Source organism: Chiloscyllium plagiosum, unplaced genomic scaffold (genome assembly GCF_037043375.1).
Source record: "Chiloscyllium plagiosum isolate Xiang-an unplaced genomic scaffold, Cpla_swu_hap1 HiC_scaffold_13, whole genome shotgun sequence".
NCBI lineage: Eukaryota > Metazoa > Chordata > Chondrichthyes > Orectolobiformes > Hemiscylliidae > Chiloscyllium > Chiloscyllium plagiosum.
This window is the reverse complement of record NW_028270151.1, coordinates 19,602,102-19,621,118: the sequence shown is the minus strand read 5'-3', so window position 1 is coordinate 19,621,118 and position 19,017 is coordinate 19,602,102. Positions and strand designations below refer to the sequence as shown.

At 41.6% G+C, this 19,017-nt stretch overlaps 1 protein-coding gene across 2 annotated transcripts in view; it reads right to left on the bottom strand.

Moving 5' to 3' along the window:
* The window catches only part of LOC122556163 (neprilysin-like), a 185,017-nt gene that overhangs the window by 74,587 nt on the left and 91,413 nt on the right, over positions 1–19,017 (bottom strand). For both annotated transcript variants that reach the window (XM_043702673.2, XM_043702674.2), the window contains exon 9: positions 6,624–6,758. In XM_043702673.2, coding sequence (XP_043558608.2) covers positions 6,624–6,758 — 135 coding nt within the window. The remainder of the gene's footprint in view (positions 1–6,623; positions 6,759–19,017) is intronic.

The following is a 19,017-nucleotide window of genomic DNA, read 5'->3' as shown; positions in this document are numbered from 1 at the left end:
TGCAGTCTGCTGATTTTCATAAAGCAAGCAAGTTATCTGCTAAGTTAGCCTAGCATTACTAGATAAGAAGAAAATTAAAGCATAGCTTTTGCACACTTGGAATTTGGTGTTGTTACGTAAATGTTTAACATCCTCAGGCCAAGTTCCACTATGGGCAGTTTAAAAAGGGACATTAACAACAAAAACCATTTTATTTTTCCAGCATATTTCACATAACGAAACTTCCTAAAGTGAGCAACTCATACAGAAAGAACTTTTGACAGCCAGCCAAAACAAAGGTAACTTTAGTACAGATGATAAAGAAAAGCAAATGATGCAGGCAGTGTTTACCAACAGAATTGTCAAGCTTAGGGGAGGAGTATGAGTCAAGAGGGAGAGGTTTTGTGCAGGAATTATGGAGTTTAGGGCCAAAGGAGATGAGGTCCTTGCCAATAATGATCCAGCGGTGAAATTTAGATATACACAGTTTACTGGCAAACTTATTTTAAACTAATTAACTGCATGGTAAAGAAATGGACAGAGCAATGTTATCTGAATTGAGTAAATGTATGCAAAGCTTAATCACTGGGGCACTGCAATGTAATTTATTCCAGTAACACAAGACTGATGATGAGGACTGTTTCAAAGAAAACAATTTAATTTTATCTCCAAAGAATCCTGATGAAAGAGCAATTAATGTACGAATACTCAGCATCAGAATGAACACAGAGGGGTATAATTTTGACAGTGAGTCAGGCACCTGTTGTACTTCTCTCCTTATTTTTATTTTCCGTGACCTTGAGCCAAATGGATGCCCACGAAATGTGGGACGAATTACAGAGCTTGCATGCGATAAGTGTGTTTAGAAAACTCCTTTTTATAGTTTGGAGCTGTGAAGAAGAAACGAAAGTGTGCAGAATACATGGATCACAAACAGCCCATTTCTCTCCTTTTGCCTTTCTATCGAAAGCAGACTTTCAGGCAGTTTTACATTTCCAAGTATCTTGGAGGCACACCAATGTTCCACACAAGCTTTGATTCTCAACACTGAAGGATTAACTTTACATAGCACACAAGCCAGTTCAGAGATAGCTGTAACATTTATCCTTCCAACCATAGTTAGTGAGATTCTATGGCTTAAAAGGGGCAGCATAAGCCAAATGCAACTCTCCTCCTCTTTAATGGCAACTTGCTTGGGTAGAGAAAGAAAAACTTGAATTTATATAGCCTTCGATAAACTCAGAACACTCCAAAGATTTTTTAAAAATCAGCTACTAAATTAAGGAGACAGTGGAGGTGCAATGGTAATAACACTGGGCAAGTAAGTCAGATGCCCAGGTTAATGCCCTGCAGACATGGGTTCAAATCCCTCCAGAGCAACAAAAAACAATTCTGAAAGAACTGCAGATGCTGGAAATCAGAAACAAAAACAGAAATTGCTGGAAAAGCTCAGCGGGTTTGGCAGCATCTGTGAAGAGAAATCAGAGTTAATATTTCGGGTCCAGTGACCCTTCCTCAAAACTAGTAACAGCTAGAAAAATGTTTCTTTTTTATGGAGAAGATAGGGTGGGCGAAGAGGGTAAGGAGTAAATGATAAGTGGAGATAGAGCTCGACGAGAGAGAAGAACAATAGGTCAGACAAAGGAACAGATGATAATCAGGCAAGGATGAATGTATAGCTATTACTGGGAACTGTTAGTGGCTAACAATGGGTTTTGTGTAATAGCAAACTATGTGGTACAAGGCCTGGTGTGTGGGGGTTGGGGTAGGACATGGAAGAAACTCAAACTGTAAAATTGTTGAACTCAATATTGAATATAGAAAGCTGTAGAGTTTCCAAGTAGAAAACGAGGTGCTGTTCTTCCAGCTTGGGCTGAGCTTCGCTGGAGCACCGCAACAAACCTGAGACCGAGATTTTCACCAGGGAATAAAGTAGTGTGTTGAAGTGACAGGCAACTGGAAGCTCATGGTCTTTTATTCAGACAGAACTTAGGTGTTCTGCGGAGCTACCTTATTGTAGAGAACATCGTAACTGATGGGAGTCACGCTGTATTATTAGATTGAAACAAATCATGGCTGGATATTACACGACCCTACTGGGTGTGTATGTGGTGTAACGGCACACAAGACAGTTGAGTGGTTTGCTTAACCCTCTCATCTAAAAAATAATTAAAGATTAACTAAAGTTGTTAGAATCCCATTTTATGCTGATAATGTACTTATTTGGCAACAATGGATAAGAGTGTACTTTGCATCTCTATTCATTATAGGGAAGTGTAGGTACAGAATTTAGGGAGGAGGACTATGAGATACAAATTACAATTGAAAGGTAGAAGGTATAAGTAGCTTTCGCAGGCTTCAAGTTCAATTCGACCCTAGGCCCTGATGAAATGAATCCAATAATCCTGTGGGAGGCAAGGAAGACGACTGCAGGGGCCCTGACATTAATTTTCTGATCTCTGGTCAGAGGAGAGGTGCCACTAATGTGGTGCCACTATTCAAAAGGGTGGTAGGAATGGATCAGGAAACTGTCAAGGAGAGTAAGCATGGCTTTGTCAGCGGGAGATCATGTTTGACAGGTTTGATTGATTTTGTCAGGGAGGTGAAAATGTGTTGCTGGAAAAGCGCAGCAGGTCAGGCAGCATCCAGGGAACAGGAGAATCGACGTTTCGGGCATAAGCCCTTCTTCAGGAATGAGGAAAGTGTGTCCAGCAGGCTAAGATAAAAGGTAGGGAGGACGGACTTGGGGGAGGGGTGTCAGAAATGTGATAGTGGAAAGAGGTCAAGGTGAGGGTGATAGGTCAGACTGGGGTGGGGGCGGAGAGGTCAGGAAGAAGATTGCAGGTTAGGAAGGCGGTGCTGAATTCGATGGATTTGACTGAGACAAGGTGGGGGAGGGGAAATGAGGAAACTGGTGAACTCGGATTTCACCAATTTCCTCATTTCCCTCCCCCCACCTTGTCTCAGTCAAATCCATCGAATTCAGCACCGCCTTCCTAACCTGCAATCTTCTTCCTGACCTCTCCGCCCCCACCCCAGTCTGACCTATCACCCTCACCATGACCTCTTTCCACCTATCACATTTCCGACGCAACCTCCCCCAAGTCCCTCCTCCCTACCTTTTATCTTAGCCTGCTGGACACACTTTCCTCATTCCTGAAGAAGGGCTTATGCCCGAAACGTCGATTCTCCTGTTCCTTGGATGCTGCCTGACCTGCTGCGCTTTTCCAGCAACACATTTTCAGCTCTGATCTCCAGCATCTGCAGACCTCACTTTCTCCCTTTGTCAGGGAGGTGACGAGTTGTGTAGATGAGGGTAGTGCAGTTAATGCAGTCTACATGGACTTCAGTAAGGCTTTTCCCATGGGTCACATGGCAGCATGGTCAAGAAGGTAAGAGCCCATGGGATCCAGAGCAGTTTGCAGGAAGCAGAGGTTGCTTTTGTGACTGGAAGCCCATGTTCAGTGGCCTATCACAGAGGTCATTGCTGGGTCCTTTGCCCTGAATATGTAAGTTAATAATCCAGACACGAATGTAGGAGATTTGGTCAGTATGTTTGCAGAAGACAGTGTTTAGTGGTGTGGCAAACATTGAGGAGGAAAGCCTTAGACTACAGGATGATGCAGATAGTTTGATCAGACTGGCAGAGTAGTGGCAAATGGAATTCAATCCAGGTACATGTGAGGTAAGGCATTTTGGGATATTTAACAAGGAAAGGGAGTACATATTAAATAGTAGGATCAATGAGGATTAGGGAAACTTGCCCTGCATATCTACACAGCCAAGAAGACAACAGGAAAAATTGGATAAGGTGCTTAATAAGGCATATGGGAGACTTACCTTTATTATTTGAGGCAAGTTGAATACAAGAACAAGGGGTTATCATGGAACTGTACATATTACTTAGGGCACAGGTGAACTATACAAGGGGTGTGACTTCATTACAGATTGTGAAGAAGAGATTCACCAGGATGTTGCCTGGGCCTGCATGTTCCACCTATGAGGACAGATTAAATAGGCTGGCACTTTTTCCTTGGAGGACAGAAAACTGCAGGGGGTTCTAACTGTGGTATGCAAAATTTGAGGGGCATAGATAAGGTAGATCAGAAGAAACTTTGCCCCTTAGTCAAAGGGTCAGTAACCAGACAGCATGGATTTCAGGTAAGGGGTTGGAAATTTAGATGTTATTTAAGGAAGATATTTTTCACCCACAGAGTGTTGGGCATCCGAACCTCACTGCCTGAAAAGGTGGAGGGGATCAGAACCATCACAGCTTTAAAATGAATACAGATGAACTCTTAAAAAATGTCATAGCATGGAAAGCTATGGCTGAAATGATGGAAAATGTGATGAGAATGGATGGGTACTTGATAATCAGAATGGGCTGAAAGACCTCCTTCCATTCTGTAAAACTCTATGACTTGTAGGTCCATAAGCTGCTTTAAAAGTTCTACATAACAAAGGCAGGAAAGTAGGTTGACACTTCATTTTGAGTGGGTGTCCTGTATTTATCGGGGTTGTGACCTCTTCCTTCTACACGGCCTGCTCAACAGAACATGACCTCCTCAACCCACTCTCTGGGCTCTAGGTTACCTTCCCCACCCTAAACTCCTGGTGCTCACCTTCTTGGGGTAGCCAGGATCTACAGTACGTCAGGGTTTTTCCTGCAGACTGAGCAGTGCCCATTATCGATCATTGATACAGCCTAGAGTGATAGAGCTGCCAACTAATCAAGTTAGTCAGCAGGTACCAAAGGCAGGACTTTTCCTACAAGTTGGCAACGCCGGCCATCCACAGCACAATCTGTCTGGTCTGTCAGTTGACTGCCCCTGGAATTGAAAACTAATCTTAGTCACAATGCTATCATAGACAGCTGAAAGAACTCACCAGGTTCACTAATCTCTTTAAGGGAAGGCTGCTATTCTTACCTGGTCTGGTCCATGTGTGACTCCAAGCCTACAGCAATGTGGTTGACTCTGAAGTGGCCCAGCAAGACACTGAGCTCAGTGATAATTAGGAATGGACAACAAATGCTAGCCTGGCCGGCAACACCCACATCCCAGGAGGCATTAAAATTAAATCACTGTTGAATTGTGTTTTCTGTGTTAAGGTAGGAAGACATATTGCACACAGCAGAATCCTCCAAGCAGATGATTGCATTTGAGTAATGTTGATTGCTGGATAATTATTAGTCAGGATGCTGGGAGGAACTCCCCAACACATCATCATTGAATCCCTACAGTGTGGAAACAGGCCCTTTGGCCCAACAAGTCCACAGCAAACCTCCGAAGAGTAACCCACCCAAACCCATTCCCCTACCCTATTGCTGTACATTTACTCCTGATTAATGCATCTATTCTTCACATCCCTGTAGGCATTTAGCATGGCTAAGTCACCTAGCCTGTACATGTTTGGATTGTGGTAGGAGACCAAAGCACCCAGAGGAAACCCAAGCAGACACAGATAGAGCATGCAAGCTCTTGACAGACAGTTGCCCGAGGCTGGAATCGAAGCCAGCATTATGAGGCAGCAATGTTAACCACTAAGCCACCATGCTGCCCATACTTCTTGAAAGTAATGCTATAGAATCCATTACATCTTTCTGAGAAGGCAGAGTATAGTCGTGAGGATTGGTGTTGGGGTATGGGGGGGCATGTGGTGGTGTTGGGAGCACAGTTTAGTATTTCATCTGAAAGACAACACTTGTAGTACTGACATTTTCATGATGGCAACCTACAACTGGAGTGCCATAGGAATCAGTGCCAGGTCCATAATTACTTATAATATTTATTAATGACACGGATGATGGAAGTGAATGCATGTTTGCAAGGTTAGTGTACAGAGCGAATACAGAAAGGTTAATTGATGGGTTAAAAATAAACTAGGCAAACAGAATGTACTATGGGAAAATTATTATAAAAAGAATAGAAGAGCTGAATATTATTTAATTGGGGAAAAAGTGCAGAAAGCTATGGAAAAGGAGGGGTGACATATTATAGTACATAAAGCACAAAATGCTAACATTATGTTCAATGGGTAATAGGGAAGGTAAATGAAATGTTGATCTTTATTTCAAAGGGAACAGAGTTCAAAACTAGGGAGGTCTTGCTAAAAATATATAATGCATAGTCAGATCACAGCTGGAATACTGTGAACAGTTTTGGTTCCTTCATCAGAGGAAAGACATACTCACATTGAAGGCAGCCCAGAGAAGGCTTACTATGTTGATCCCATGGACAGAGTGATTTTCTTATAAGGAGATGTTGAGTATGTGGGCTTGAACTCTTTGAAGTTTAGAAGAATGACAGGACACTTTAATGAAACATAGGGAGCTTGGCAGGATAGATGTAAAACGTTGTTTCCCCTTTGTGGCCCAGGCAGTAAAGCCCATACTCCATAAAATAATAAAACAAAATTCTGAGCCAAGGATCACAAAACTCAGTTTCCTCTTTCCAAGCTTGGATTTTATGACAGATAACAACACTACAACCTCAAATAACTGTCTTTTTTCAGTCAGAACACGCAGGATTTTTGTTCTGTATAGTCCAATTATTTTCAGTACCATGGAGTGAAATCAACTCACTATATCTTATCTGTATATGTGAGAAGCACATAAGGGGCAGTAAAAAGATAAAAGGACTTACATTAGCTAACTCCTTCTCGAACTCCAGAACCATATTCATATCATCTTCAATTTGGGAGCTATTTATGGTTAATCCTTTGTCCTTACGAACCAATGTAGCCACATTTCTCATAAACATCGAGTAAGCTTGACATGTCTGTAGGGAAATAAATAAATGGATACATAATAGTCTTGGAAAAAATCTAGATTCCAACCAGTTTTGTTAAAATAGCCAATAGTATAATTTTGCAGTCTTATTTTTCAGGCAAAAGGGACCCCAAGGCGAGCAGATCTCTATTTAAAGCTATGACCCTTCAGTTCTGATATCATCCTGCTATATCTTTTACACCTTCTCAATGCCTCTATATTCCTTTCATGATGTGGAAACCAGAATTGTACAGTGTGGTGCAAGCAGGATTTGACATAAGTTTTGACTAATCTTCTCTAGTTCTGAAATCTTATCTTCAGGGAATCATTTCCACCTTTTTGAAGAGGTGAAATTTGAATTCAGTAAAAAATCTGAAATTGGAAGCTAGTCTAAAGGTGTCCATTGTCCTAAAACCCCATCTAGTTCACTATTGATCTTTAGGGAAGGAAATCTGCCATCCTTACCTGGGTTTGATCACCATTTGACTCCAGAACTATAACAATATGGTTGACTCTAAATTACCTTCTGAAATTCTCTGAAGAGCCAGTTTAAAGGCAATCAGGAATGGGCAACAAATATTGAACATGACAGTGATGTTCCCATCCCACTCAAGACTTAAACAAAAGCTGTTCTGCTTTGTTTGCAATTCTTATGTCTTTATTAATCGGTGCTGATTTTAATAGGCAAATCTGTATCCCACAATCTTTTACACTTCCACACCATTTTATTTTGCAAGCCATGTGCATCTTACTCCATCTATTCTGTCAAAATGCAGCATTTATTATTGAACATATATTTACTCATTCAGCAAATGTATTAAGGTCTTGGATTTTATTGCTGCCTTCCTCAGTAATAACCAGTACCCCTTAGTTTGGTGTCATGTAAAAATGTTGATACTGTACTTCTGATTCTTGTGAGAGAAAGAAATAGAAGACCATATTGACAAGGTGAGACGAGGCCAGTAGAAGGAGCTTCATGTGGAGGTAGTTGTTGTAATAAGATCAATTAAGCTCTGATTGTATCTCATCATTCCTTGGAAATACAGAACTTGAACTTTGTTAAAAAGAGAAAAATGCAAAGCTTTTCATCTTGCATGTATCATGACTGAGATGCAAGAAACAAAACTTTGAAAAGAAATATTAATTTAAATAGCATGAGAAGAGAGTGCTGATTGGTTGGACCGTGGTTAGTATGGTGATCCAGTTGGGTCCAATAACTGTCAATAATAATTTGCTGATTAACCTCAGAACTTGGAGCTAGGCTCTTGATTGGCCAGGGCATTGCCAAGGGGAGCAATGCAGAGATTGGCAGTCTTACTGTTAATCCACTCATAGGATGTTGCTGGCTGGGCCAAGTTTTATTGCCTTCTCTACTTGCCTTTGAGAAGGTGGTAGCAAGATACCTTATTGAACTGCTCCATTCCATGCACTACAGGGAGAGCCACAATCCTGTTAGGGATGGAATTCCAGGTCCTGACCAAACAATTTATGCACAAACTCCTTTATGTGTGCCTTTTTCATTGACAATGGGTTATGAATATCGTCCAAGACTGCTTCTTTCAATTTTTTTCCCCTTCTGGTGGCAATTTGCCTTCTAAAGTCATTGTTTGCTGAATCCATATACCTTCTAAGCTGAACTTTTTTATTAAGGAGAAGCTTTAAGTGTCAGGGAATCAAGACAGGGAGATAGATTTGTGATGATCTAACTAAATTGTGAAACAAACTCCTGAGTGGAAATAGACTTTATGACTTAGTCTCTCTATTTCTGCTCGTGACTCTAAAACCACATCATTTCAGATAGTTTGAAACAAAACCTCAAACACACTCAGATTCGAATAATGTGATCCAATGGAAACAGCTAACTAGCTGCAGATGTGGCTATGGTGACATTATATACTAACTTGGTTCAGAATGTTTTACATATTGGTAAATAAAATTCACTTGTGAATATCCACTTAAGATTTACCATCATCGACGAGCTAGGGAAGCAAATGCAGCCACAGTGATCAAAAAATGTTCACAAACCTGCTTTTCATCTGACCATGTCATTAAGATTGCTTAAAGTTCATCTGCACAAGAGCTGCATATATGAGTTTTGAGGAGACAGTCCAATACTTACTGTGTCTGTTGCTCATTTGTTTTGCTGGAAAATTAGACACATCTGGAGTCCCAATTACATGTCTTACGTATTGGAAAAGACCGCACTGGGAAAGGTAGCAGCCTTGGCTAAAAGCGAACATGGAATCTTTGAAGTCATAAGATAATTTACACTCTAGGGATGATGCTGTAGAGAAAATGCAAGACCCCTTCAAAAAGAGAGACCTATGGAATTGCTCCCTGGACCTGCTTTGTTAGAATACGACACTATGCTTACCATCGTGGTTATTGCTGCCTGTCAACAATCAAAGAATGAAGGACCACTTCAAAATTGGCAAATATCTGCACTGCCTATGAACTTATGCATCCTAATTACTGAGCATTATCATCAGCAAAAACTTAGTGATAAGAGGAAACAGAGTCAAATACTAGCAGCATTATTACTAAAAGAAATTGCTTAACCTTCTCTAGGAACCATATCATTTGAAAGATTAAATAACCTCATCAGGCACTGAATCAGGTGCCTATATAGTTTCAGATAGCAAAAAGCACAGAAAAGAAAGAACATGGACCATTCCTCTGAGTACTGCAGAAGGTTGTTCGTCTCTGACTGCAAAATGATGAACATGTAATATAGACTGATGCCCTACTGTAGCGCTGCATTGCTGGAGGTGCCAAATGTTGATTTACTCTGTTTCTATCTGTCCTCTCAGGTGAATGTAAAATATGGAGAAAGTGAGCACTGCAGATGCTGGAAATCAGAGTAAAAGAGTGTGGTGCTGGAAAACCACGACCAGTCAGGCAGCATCTGAGGAACAAAAAAGAATTGATGTTGCTAGCATAAGCTTTTCATCAGGATTCTGATGAAGCGCTTATGCTTAAAACATCGATTCTTCTAGTCCTCGGATGCTGCTTGCTCGGCTGTGCTTTTCCAGCACCACACTCTTCGACACTGAATGCAAAATATCCCATGCCATGGTTTGAAGAAGAGCAGAAGGTATGTCCAACAATTATCAGCCAATCAAATCACTGAAACAGATTATTATCCACTGTTACACAGTTATTTGGGGAATGTGTTGTGTTTTAACTGACAAATTGAAAGATAGAAACTTGGAGCAGGAGTGGGCTATTTGGCCCTTCAAGCCTGGTCTATCATTCAATATAATTATGGCTGATCCTTTCCCTCAATGCCATGTTCCTGCTTTCTCCCTACATCCCTTAAAACCTTTAATATCTAAAAATGTACCAAACTCTTCTTGAATATAGTCAGCAACTTGCCCTCCACGTTGAGACTCCTGTGGTTGAGACTTCCATTGGTTCACTACTCTTTGAGTGAAGAACATTTTCCTCACCTCAGTCCTAAAAGGACCATTCCATAGCCTGGGATTGTGATCCCTGGTTCTAGACTCCTCAACTAGGGAAAACTTCCTTTGTTGCACCTAGTCTGTCCAGCTCTTATAGAATTTCATCTGTTCAGATCCCCTCATATCCTTTTAAACTCCAGTGAATATAGTCACAATCGAACCAATGTCACTTCAGGGGATTCTACTTCCTACCTCAGTAGATAATCTGATATTGCACTCTGTCCACAGTGGATATATTCTTTCTTAGATAAGGAGACCAAAATGGAATGTAATATTATTCCAGGTGTGGTCTCACCAAAGTCCTGCGTAACTGCAGCAAGACACTCCTACTCAAATCCACTGGCAATAAAACCCAAAATGCCATTTGTTCTCCTGATTACATGTTATATTTGCCTGTTTGCTTTCATTGATTAGTGTACAAGGACACCCAGATCGCCTTGTACATTCATATTTCACAAATATCACTATATGACATAATATTCTTCACAGTGAACTGTATAACTTCATATTTAACCAGAATGTATTGCATCTGTCATGTGTTTTTCCACTCACTCAACTTGTCAAAATCACCTTGAAGCCTCATTGCATTCTCCTTACAACTTACTATCTTGCCCAAACTTGGAAATGTTGTATTTGATTCCTTTATCCAGGTTATTTACATACACTGTGAATAGCTGGAGCTCAAGCACTGATTCTTGAGTACCCACTAGTCACTGACTATCTCCTGCAAAAAGACCACTTTATTCCCTCTCTGTTTCCTGTCTCAACCAATTTTCAATCCATGCCAATGTACTATCCCTAATCTCATGTCCTTTAAGTTTGGCCACTAACCTCTTATGTGGGATTTTATTAAACCTCTTTTGAAAATCCACATCCATCACACCCACTGGTTTTCCTTTACCTATTTTACGAGTTACATCCTCAAAAAAACTCCAGTGGATTTGTTCAATTCTGCGAATGCTTTATGAATGTTTTGCTGTCACATCTTTTATAATTCACTGCAACATTTTTCCATTACTGATGTTAGGCTGACTGGACTATAATTATCTTTTTTGTCTCTCCATCTTCTCCCCACCCGCCAAATAAATAATACGGTTACATTTGCAATACAGAATAACCTCAGTTATCCAAACATCAATTATCCAAATTCCAGATTGTTGGAACAATATCTCAAGGTCCTGTAAATGCTTCCTTTGTTTGTGATCAGATCAGCTATCTGAACAATCAGTTATCCGAACAAAATACTCCCTGCCCAACTTGGTTTGGATAATTGAGGCTGTTCTGTAGTGGTGTTTATCCACCTGTACCACAACAGTGATTTCAGTTGCAACAATACACCAGTGTTTGGAAAATGCTTTAGGATATTCTGTGGTTTGTGATAAGTGCTGTATAAATGCAAAATATTTTTCTATTGCCCTCTTAAGATTTCCAACAGTGCGACAGTATCAATGACTCCTACGTGATTGAAGTATAAGCACAACTGATCTATGCTCAGGCATCCCTGACAAAGCATGCGGCAAGTTTCACGATAACAAGGCAAATGGTCAACCTGTCCATTTCTCTAGTGGGTTTGGTTGCCTGCACATCTTTGACTAGTGTCATGGAACCAAGATGAAACAACTGAACAGGTGCACTTGGGTCAAGCCCAGATGAGAAGTGTCACTTCTTATCGTGTGGAGGTATCTTCATAGATGAAGAAAGAAAAGCTGCTGAGATCATATAAACTACGACCCAACTTACCATGATGTCACCTTTTCCCTTCACTATCCATCAGGGTACAGTTGTTTCAAGAGAAATTTTGAACTTGGAAAAAAGAAATCTGCAAATGAAAGTGCTTTTGCTGTGTGGTTTTACACTCACATCCATCAGTTTGGGTTCAAGATAGACTGGTTCAGGAGAAGGAAAGGTCAAGAGCTGTCTTCACGCTCAGGCTTCCTTATAACATGAATAATTACAGGTTAAAACTAAATTCTTCAATACATGATATTCCAGGCTCTAATCTTACTGCTACATTACTGAAAGCCTACCCCAAAAACTCTACCACTTAATGCTAATTGGTCTATCTCATATGCTTCTCTGCAATTTCTTTTACCTTTTTCAATTCTGCCCACACTGTGCTATTTATGCCGAGTGAGGAGCAGTTCTATGACATAACTGCAAGGTTTATCCGTGGCTATGAAGTCTTTACTCAACAAAAGTATTTCTTTTCTCCCCAATAGAAAAGAAAATTATGCTTGGTTTTTAATTAGTGGTCAAAGGCAGGGGTCTCTTTTCAGGCAATGTCAGATTTGACTTTCTGAACTATTTTCCAATACCACTAACTTTATTTAGGGAACAGTTTGGCTCAGTTGGGCGTACCCGCTGCTCTAAGTCAGAACTTAGAAGAAGAATGAAGAGCTAAGGCCAGAATTTTCACTAACAGGTTGAAAGAACAGAGTCAGGACAATTCACAGCTCAGCAAACATGATCTGGTAAAAAGTGCCCCAGAAGTTGGGGTTTTCATTTGGGGCTGGTAGGGGTGAAGGGGCTATGGTTTAGTGGAAGGGGAGTTGATCCAGGTTATTCAGAAACTGTGGAAGTTGGACTGCAAATAGTGCAGTAGCTTCTGTTTGAGGTGGTGGACTGGGTGGAAGGCCTGCCTTGGTGCACCTGGCCATGTATATAGCAAAAAAGTCAAAACTGTAAATAAAAACTCAGCCCTCCCATCTCCTCATTCGTTCTTCATGCTGCCTGTGCTCCATTTATGCCAAGCACTGTCACCTTTTTCTCTCCACTCAGCTCGCTTGGCCCCTCTACCTGATGCCTGTGTACCCATCCACGTAGCAACTCAAACTTTCACGTCAACCTACACACCTGTAACCAGTAACCAGTAACCATGGCCCTTATGCTAATTTATTAGCAACTCAGACAATATTAACAGGTTAACAACTGCATCCTTTAGTCCGAGTTTTTCCAGCACCACATTTTTCAACTCTGCCAACTCACCCTGTATCTAGCACTGGTAAGATTTAGGACACACGATGAGACAACTTCTTAATTGTCCTTTAACAATGCATTGTTTCATAACAGACCCTCCATTTATAAAAACTCATTTGTTAAATATAACTGCATTTAAATTCTTTTAAAAACAAACATCTTGAGCTGCCAAATTACAAAATGACGAGCATCGTGATTTTCAAAAGCCTGTGTGATGTTAGGCATCCAGGCCATATGTTCAAAGGAGCAGCAGATCATGTTAAACAGCATATCACTTTGGCTGTTTGCAACAAGTCAGGTACTGACTATACTCAGCCAGCTAGCACTTGCAAAACTTGCAACACCATGTCCAATATTTGATGTGATTTTGCAATGGTCCACCATCTGCTACATTATGCTGAGTGCATGAAGAATTATGCTGAGAATCAACTTACAGTTGTCAACTAGGATCACAGGGAGAAAGTGAGGACTGCAAATGCTGGAGTACCAGAGTTGAAAAATGTGGTGCTGGAAAAACACAGCAGGCCAGGCAGCATCCGAGGAACAGGAGATTCCTGAAGAAGGGCTTATGCCTGAAACGTCGATTCTCCTGCTCCTCAGATGCTGCCTGGCTGCTGTGTTTTTCCAGCACCACATTTTTCAACTCAACTCGGATCACTGTATCACTTACACATACTGGAAGTTACATATATTAATAAATAGGCTCCTTTGTAGACAGAAAGAACATGTACACACACTGTGCCTGTATACATGTAACAAAATAGGTGACAACCATTTTCCAATTCATTTGTCATGGAATCAGAACCATCAGAGTCATTCTGCCTTCTACAGAATTTAAACAAGGTTTGTGAATTAGCTGTCAGTCACCGCTAACTGATGCATTCTCCATGGCAATGCTTCTGCCAGTCAGAATACACTTGCCAACTAATGAGCACTTCCCCTCAATTGTTAAATCCCTTCACAATATCTTTTCTTACAAAATTGTTCTGATGACTGCAAGACAAAAAGCTTCAATAGAACTTTTTTTCAGCAATACTCACGCTCCGTACTACCGAATGACAATCGTACTGAATGGTGGAGCAGACCTGAGGTACCATACGTCCTAATCTTGTTCTTATTTCTTGTATTATTACGCATAGGTTACGTACACCCCAATTTGCTTTAACCTTGGGTCAAGAAGTCCCATCTGTGTTCATGGTGGTTAGCACTGCTGCCTCACAGCGCCAGACCCCCGGGTTCAATTCCCGCCTTAGGCGACTGACTGTGTGGTGTTTGCACATTCTCCCCGTGTCTGTGTGAGTTTTCTCCGGGTGCTCCGGTTTCCTCCCACAGTCCAAAAATGTGCAGGTCAGGTGAATTGGCCATGCTAAATTGCCTGTAGTGTTAGGTAGGGGGTAAATGTAGGGGTATGGGTGGGTTGCACTTCGGCGGGTCAGCATGGACTTGTTGGGCCAAAGGGCCTACTTCCACACTGTACGTAATCTAATCTAAGGATTTCACTTTCCTAGCCATCTCATTTTCAACTTGTGGACACTCATAATATGAACTCTGCCACAGTGAAACAACTGTCTTAATTGCCTTGGTAGCTTCAATACCAAGGATGAACTTGTTCACAGGTATAGCTGGAAAGTGCAGCTATGTAACCCATTATCAGCTTTTATTGGGATCAAAGGTGACCATCATTTAAAGGCCTGAAGCACCCAGAGGAAAGTCACATTGACATGTGGAGAATGTGCGCACTCCACACAGAAAGTACTATTCAGTCTTCAGGACCATTGCCAGGATGTTATCTGGACCATAGCATTTGAGTACCCAGTGTCTCCAGACATTTCTTGACATCATGTGAAGCAAGTCAAATTAGCTGAAGACTGGGATTGCTGGAGAGGCTGAGATCTCCTCGGCACGCTGGTTGAAGGTGGACAAATACATCAGCCTTGTCTTTTAAACTTTTGAGCGGCGTCTTCTATTGCTGAGGATGGGGATATTTGTGGAGCATGAACATCGGCACTAAGCATTTTTACTGAATAGGATGTGATGGAAATTCCATGCAACTCTTTCTAGATCCCCAAATGAAGAGGCCCACTTTTCGGAGAGAGGGAACGACTGTTGCTCCCTATGGAAAGTTACTGAATTGAATCAGCATCTTTGAGACACATAGGGAGTGGGGAGTTAGATATTGGACATATGTGCGTGAGAAGTTAAAATAATTTCAACAAACATACAAAATTGGAGCAGGAGTAGCCTATTCTATGTCCATAAGGTTACAATTTGCAAATGATTAAGAAGTTATGAAAAAGAGTCATGCTAGACTCGAATTGTTAACTCTGTTTCTCTCTCCAAAGGATGCTGCCAGACCTGCTGAATTTCTCTACAATTTTCTGTATTTGCTTTAGAAAATTATGTAATCTGGCTGAAATTGTTGGCCATTTATATTTTAATATAGTCACTCTTTGCTTTTGATGGCCTGAGGTTACATACTGAATTTACTGTGGTATTATTAAGTTAAATGCTTTCCCAGTAATAAAACCCATATCAATGTGTAATACCAGCCACATTCACAATCTAATGCCTTGCTGAGTTTAAAGCCCAAACATCCTAACATCTGCAAAAAGAGAACAAATGATCTCCTGTAATTGCATTCATTAAAATGGATTCACAGGCTTGTGATCAACAAAGACTGTCAACTTAGTTTCAAGGAATAAAGATCCATATGGTAAGTCTGTGCCTTTTTATAAAAATCAAAGTTGGTTCCAAATTTAACAGCTATAGCTTGGAGCAGAAGTTGGCTTGATGAGAATAAACATTGAAAATGTTGGCCAGAGTTTTACAGTAATTGCCCACCCCACCCAGCAAAGAGTGGAAGAGGAGGTAGATTAGTTAAGAGATAAAGGTGGGGGTGCCATAACATTAATGCTATCCCCATTGCCTACTCACCATTTCCTGTCCCCACAGTGATATTAACAGCAGGGATCTCTCACTTCTGGGCCAACTGAGACCCAGAAGCAGCTAAGTAATAGGACATCCTCCACCACCACTGGATTTTACCTACAGCAAGGAAGCTGAATCCTGGTACACTGGAGGCTGAGCAAAGGGTGTTGCTTCCTTTTCATCACAAGCTCTCCACCACCACACCCTGCATTCTCCTTTCATCCCAGCCCACTGGATAGAGTGGGAACATAAACTAGGAGCACAGTGAGGCATTTGGCTCCACGAGCCTGCACTGCCATTCAATCAGATCACTGTCGATCTGTTCATGTCATGAATGTTCCATTCCCAACTAACCCTTGATTTCCCTGCCCAACAAGAATGTATCCACCCCCACTTCAAGAAAAATTAATGATTGCTCCACCCACTCCCCCCTGCCCCCCTTCCTCTGCCTTCAAAGGGAGAAATCTACAAAGTTGCAAAACCCCCTGGGAAAATTATTTTCCTCACCTTTGTCCTAAAACTTAGACTATATCTTTTAAATCATGTCCCTTAGCTCTGGTCTTAACCACAGAAGGAAGCATCCATTCTAGATCCCAATTGTCAACATCTTCTACGATCTTACGTTCTTCAATCAATTCACCCCTCACTCTTCTAAACAATCCCAGTCTGTCCAATCCTTGCTCATAAGACATTCTGCTCATTCATGGTATCAATCTGGTAAACAACATCCAAATCCATGTACTTATATACTTCCTGAGAGGAGACCAAACCTGCAAACAGTGCACCAGATATTTTCTCACCAAATGCCTTGTATAACTGAAGCTTAACATTCTACTTTTATGTACAATTCAGTTGTAATAAAGGGTTGAATTCCAGCAGCCTTCTTGATAATTTGCTGCACTTGCATGCCAGCTTTTAGTGACTCAAGCACTACAATACCTTTCCACTTTACAATTCTGCAGTCATTGTTCATTTTGGCAAGAACAATCTCACATTTTTGCACACTACACTCCAACTGCCAACCTATTGCTGTCTGCAGCCTCCAGATAGAGTCATAGAGATGTACAGCACAAAAACAGACCCTTCAGTCCAACCCGTCCATGCCGACCAGATATCATAACCCAATCCAGTCCCACCTGTTGGCTCCTGGCCTATATCCATCCAAACCCTTCCTATTCATATACCCATCCAAATGCCTCTTAAATGTTGCAATTGTACCAGCCTCCACCACTTCCTCTGGCAGCTCATTCCATACTCGTACCACCCTCTGTGAAAAAGTTGCTCCTTAGGTCCCTTTTATACCTTTCCCCTCTCACCTTAAACCTATGCCCTCTAGTTCTCAACTCCCTGAACCCAGGGAAAATACTTTGCCTATTTACCCTATCCATGTCCGTCAATTTTGTAAACCTCTATAAGGTCATCCCTCAGCCTCCCAAGCTCCAGGGAAAAAAACCCAGCCTGTTCAGCCTCTCCCTATAGCTCAAATCCTCCAACCTTGGCAACATCCTTTTCAATCTTTTCTGAACCCTTTCAAGTTTCATAACATTTTTCCGATAGGAAGGAGACCAGAATTGCATACAATATTCCAACAGTGGCGTAACCAATGTCCTGTACAGCTGCCACATGACCTCCCAACTCTTGTACTCAATACTCTGACCAATAAAGGAAAGCATACCAAACACCTTCTTCACCATCCTATCTATCTGCAATTCCACTTTCAAGGAGCTATGAATCTGCACTCCAAAGGTCTCTTTGTTCAGCAACTCTCCCGAGGACCTTACCATTAACTGTAAAAGTCCTGCTAAGATTTGCTTTCCCAAAATGCAGCACCTCACATTTATCTGAATTAAACTCCATCTGCCACTTCTCAGCCCATTGGCCCATCTGGTCCAGATCCTGTTGTAATCTGAGGTAACCCTCTTCACTGTCCACTACAGCTCAAATTTTGGTGTCATCTGCAAACTTACTAACTGTACCTCTTAAGCTCACATCCAAATCATTTATGTAAATGACAAAAAGCCGAGGACCCAGCATCGATCCTTGTGGAACTCCATTGGTCACAGGCCTCCAGTCTGAAAAACAACCCTCCACCACCACCACCACCCTCTGTCTTCTACCTTTGAGCCAGTTCTGTATCCAAATGGCTAGTTCTCCCTGCATTCCATGAGATCTAACCTTGCTAATCAGTCTCCCATGGGGAACCTTGTTGAACGTCTTACTGATGTCCATATAGATCACATTTACTGCTCTGCCCGCATCAATCCTCTTTGTTACTTCTTCAAAAAACTCAATCAAGTTTGTGAGGCATGATTTCCCACGCACAAAGCCATGTTGACTATCCCTAATCAGTCCTTGCCTTTCCAAATACATGTACATCCTGTCCCTCAGGATTCCCTCCAACAACTTGCCCACCACCGAGGTCAGTGTCACTGGTCTATAGTTCCCTGGCTTGTCCATACCACCCTTCTTCAACAGTGGCACCATGTTTGCCAACCTCCAGTCTTCTGGCACCTCACCTGTGACTATTGATGATACAAATATCTCAGCAAGAGGCCCAGCAATCACTTCCCTAGCTTCCCACAGAGTTCTAGGCCACACCTGATCAGGTCCTGGGGATTTATCCACCTTTATGCGTTCCAAGACATCCAGCACTTCCTCCTCTGTAATCTGGATATTTTGCAAGATGTCATCATCTATTTCCCAACAGTCTATATCTTCCATATCTTTTTCCACGGTCAATACTGATGCAAACTACTCATTTCATATCTCCCCCATTTTCTGCGACTCCACACAAAGGCAATAAGAAGAAACAGAAATAAGAGAAGCTGTTAAGGTTGACCATTGTACCTCTGGACCAGTAGGCCAGAGTTGAAGTCCCCCCTATCCCAGTCATGTGTCTGAACA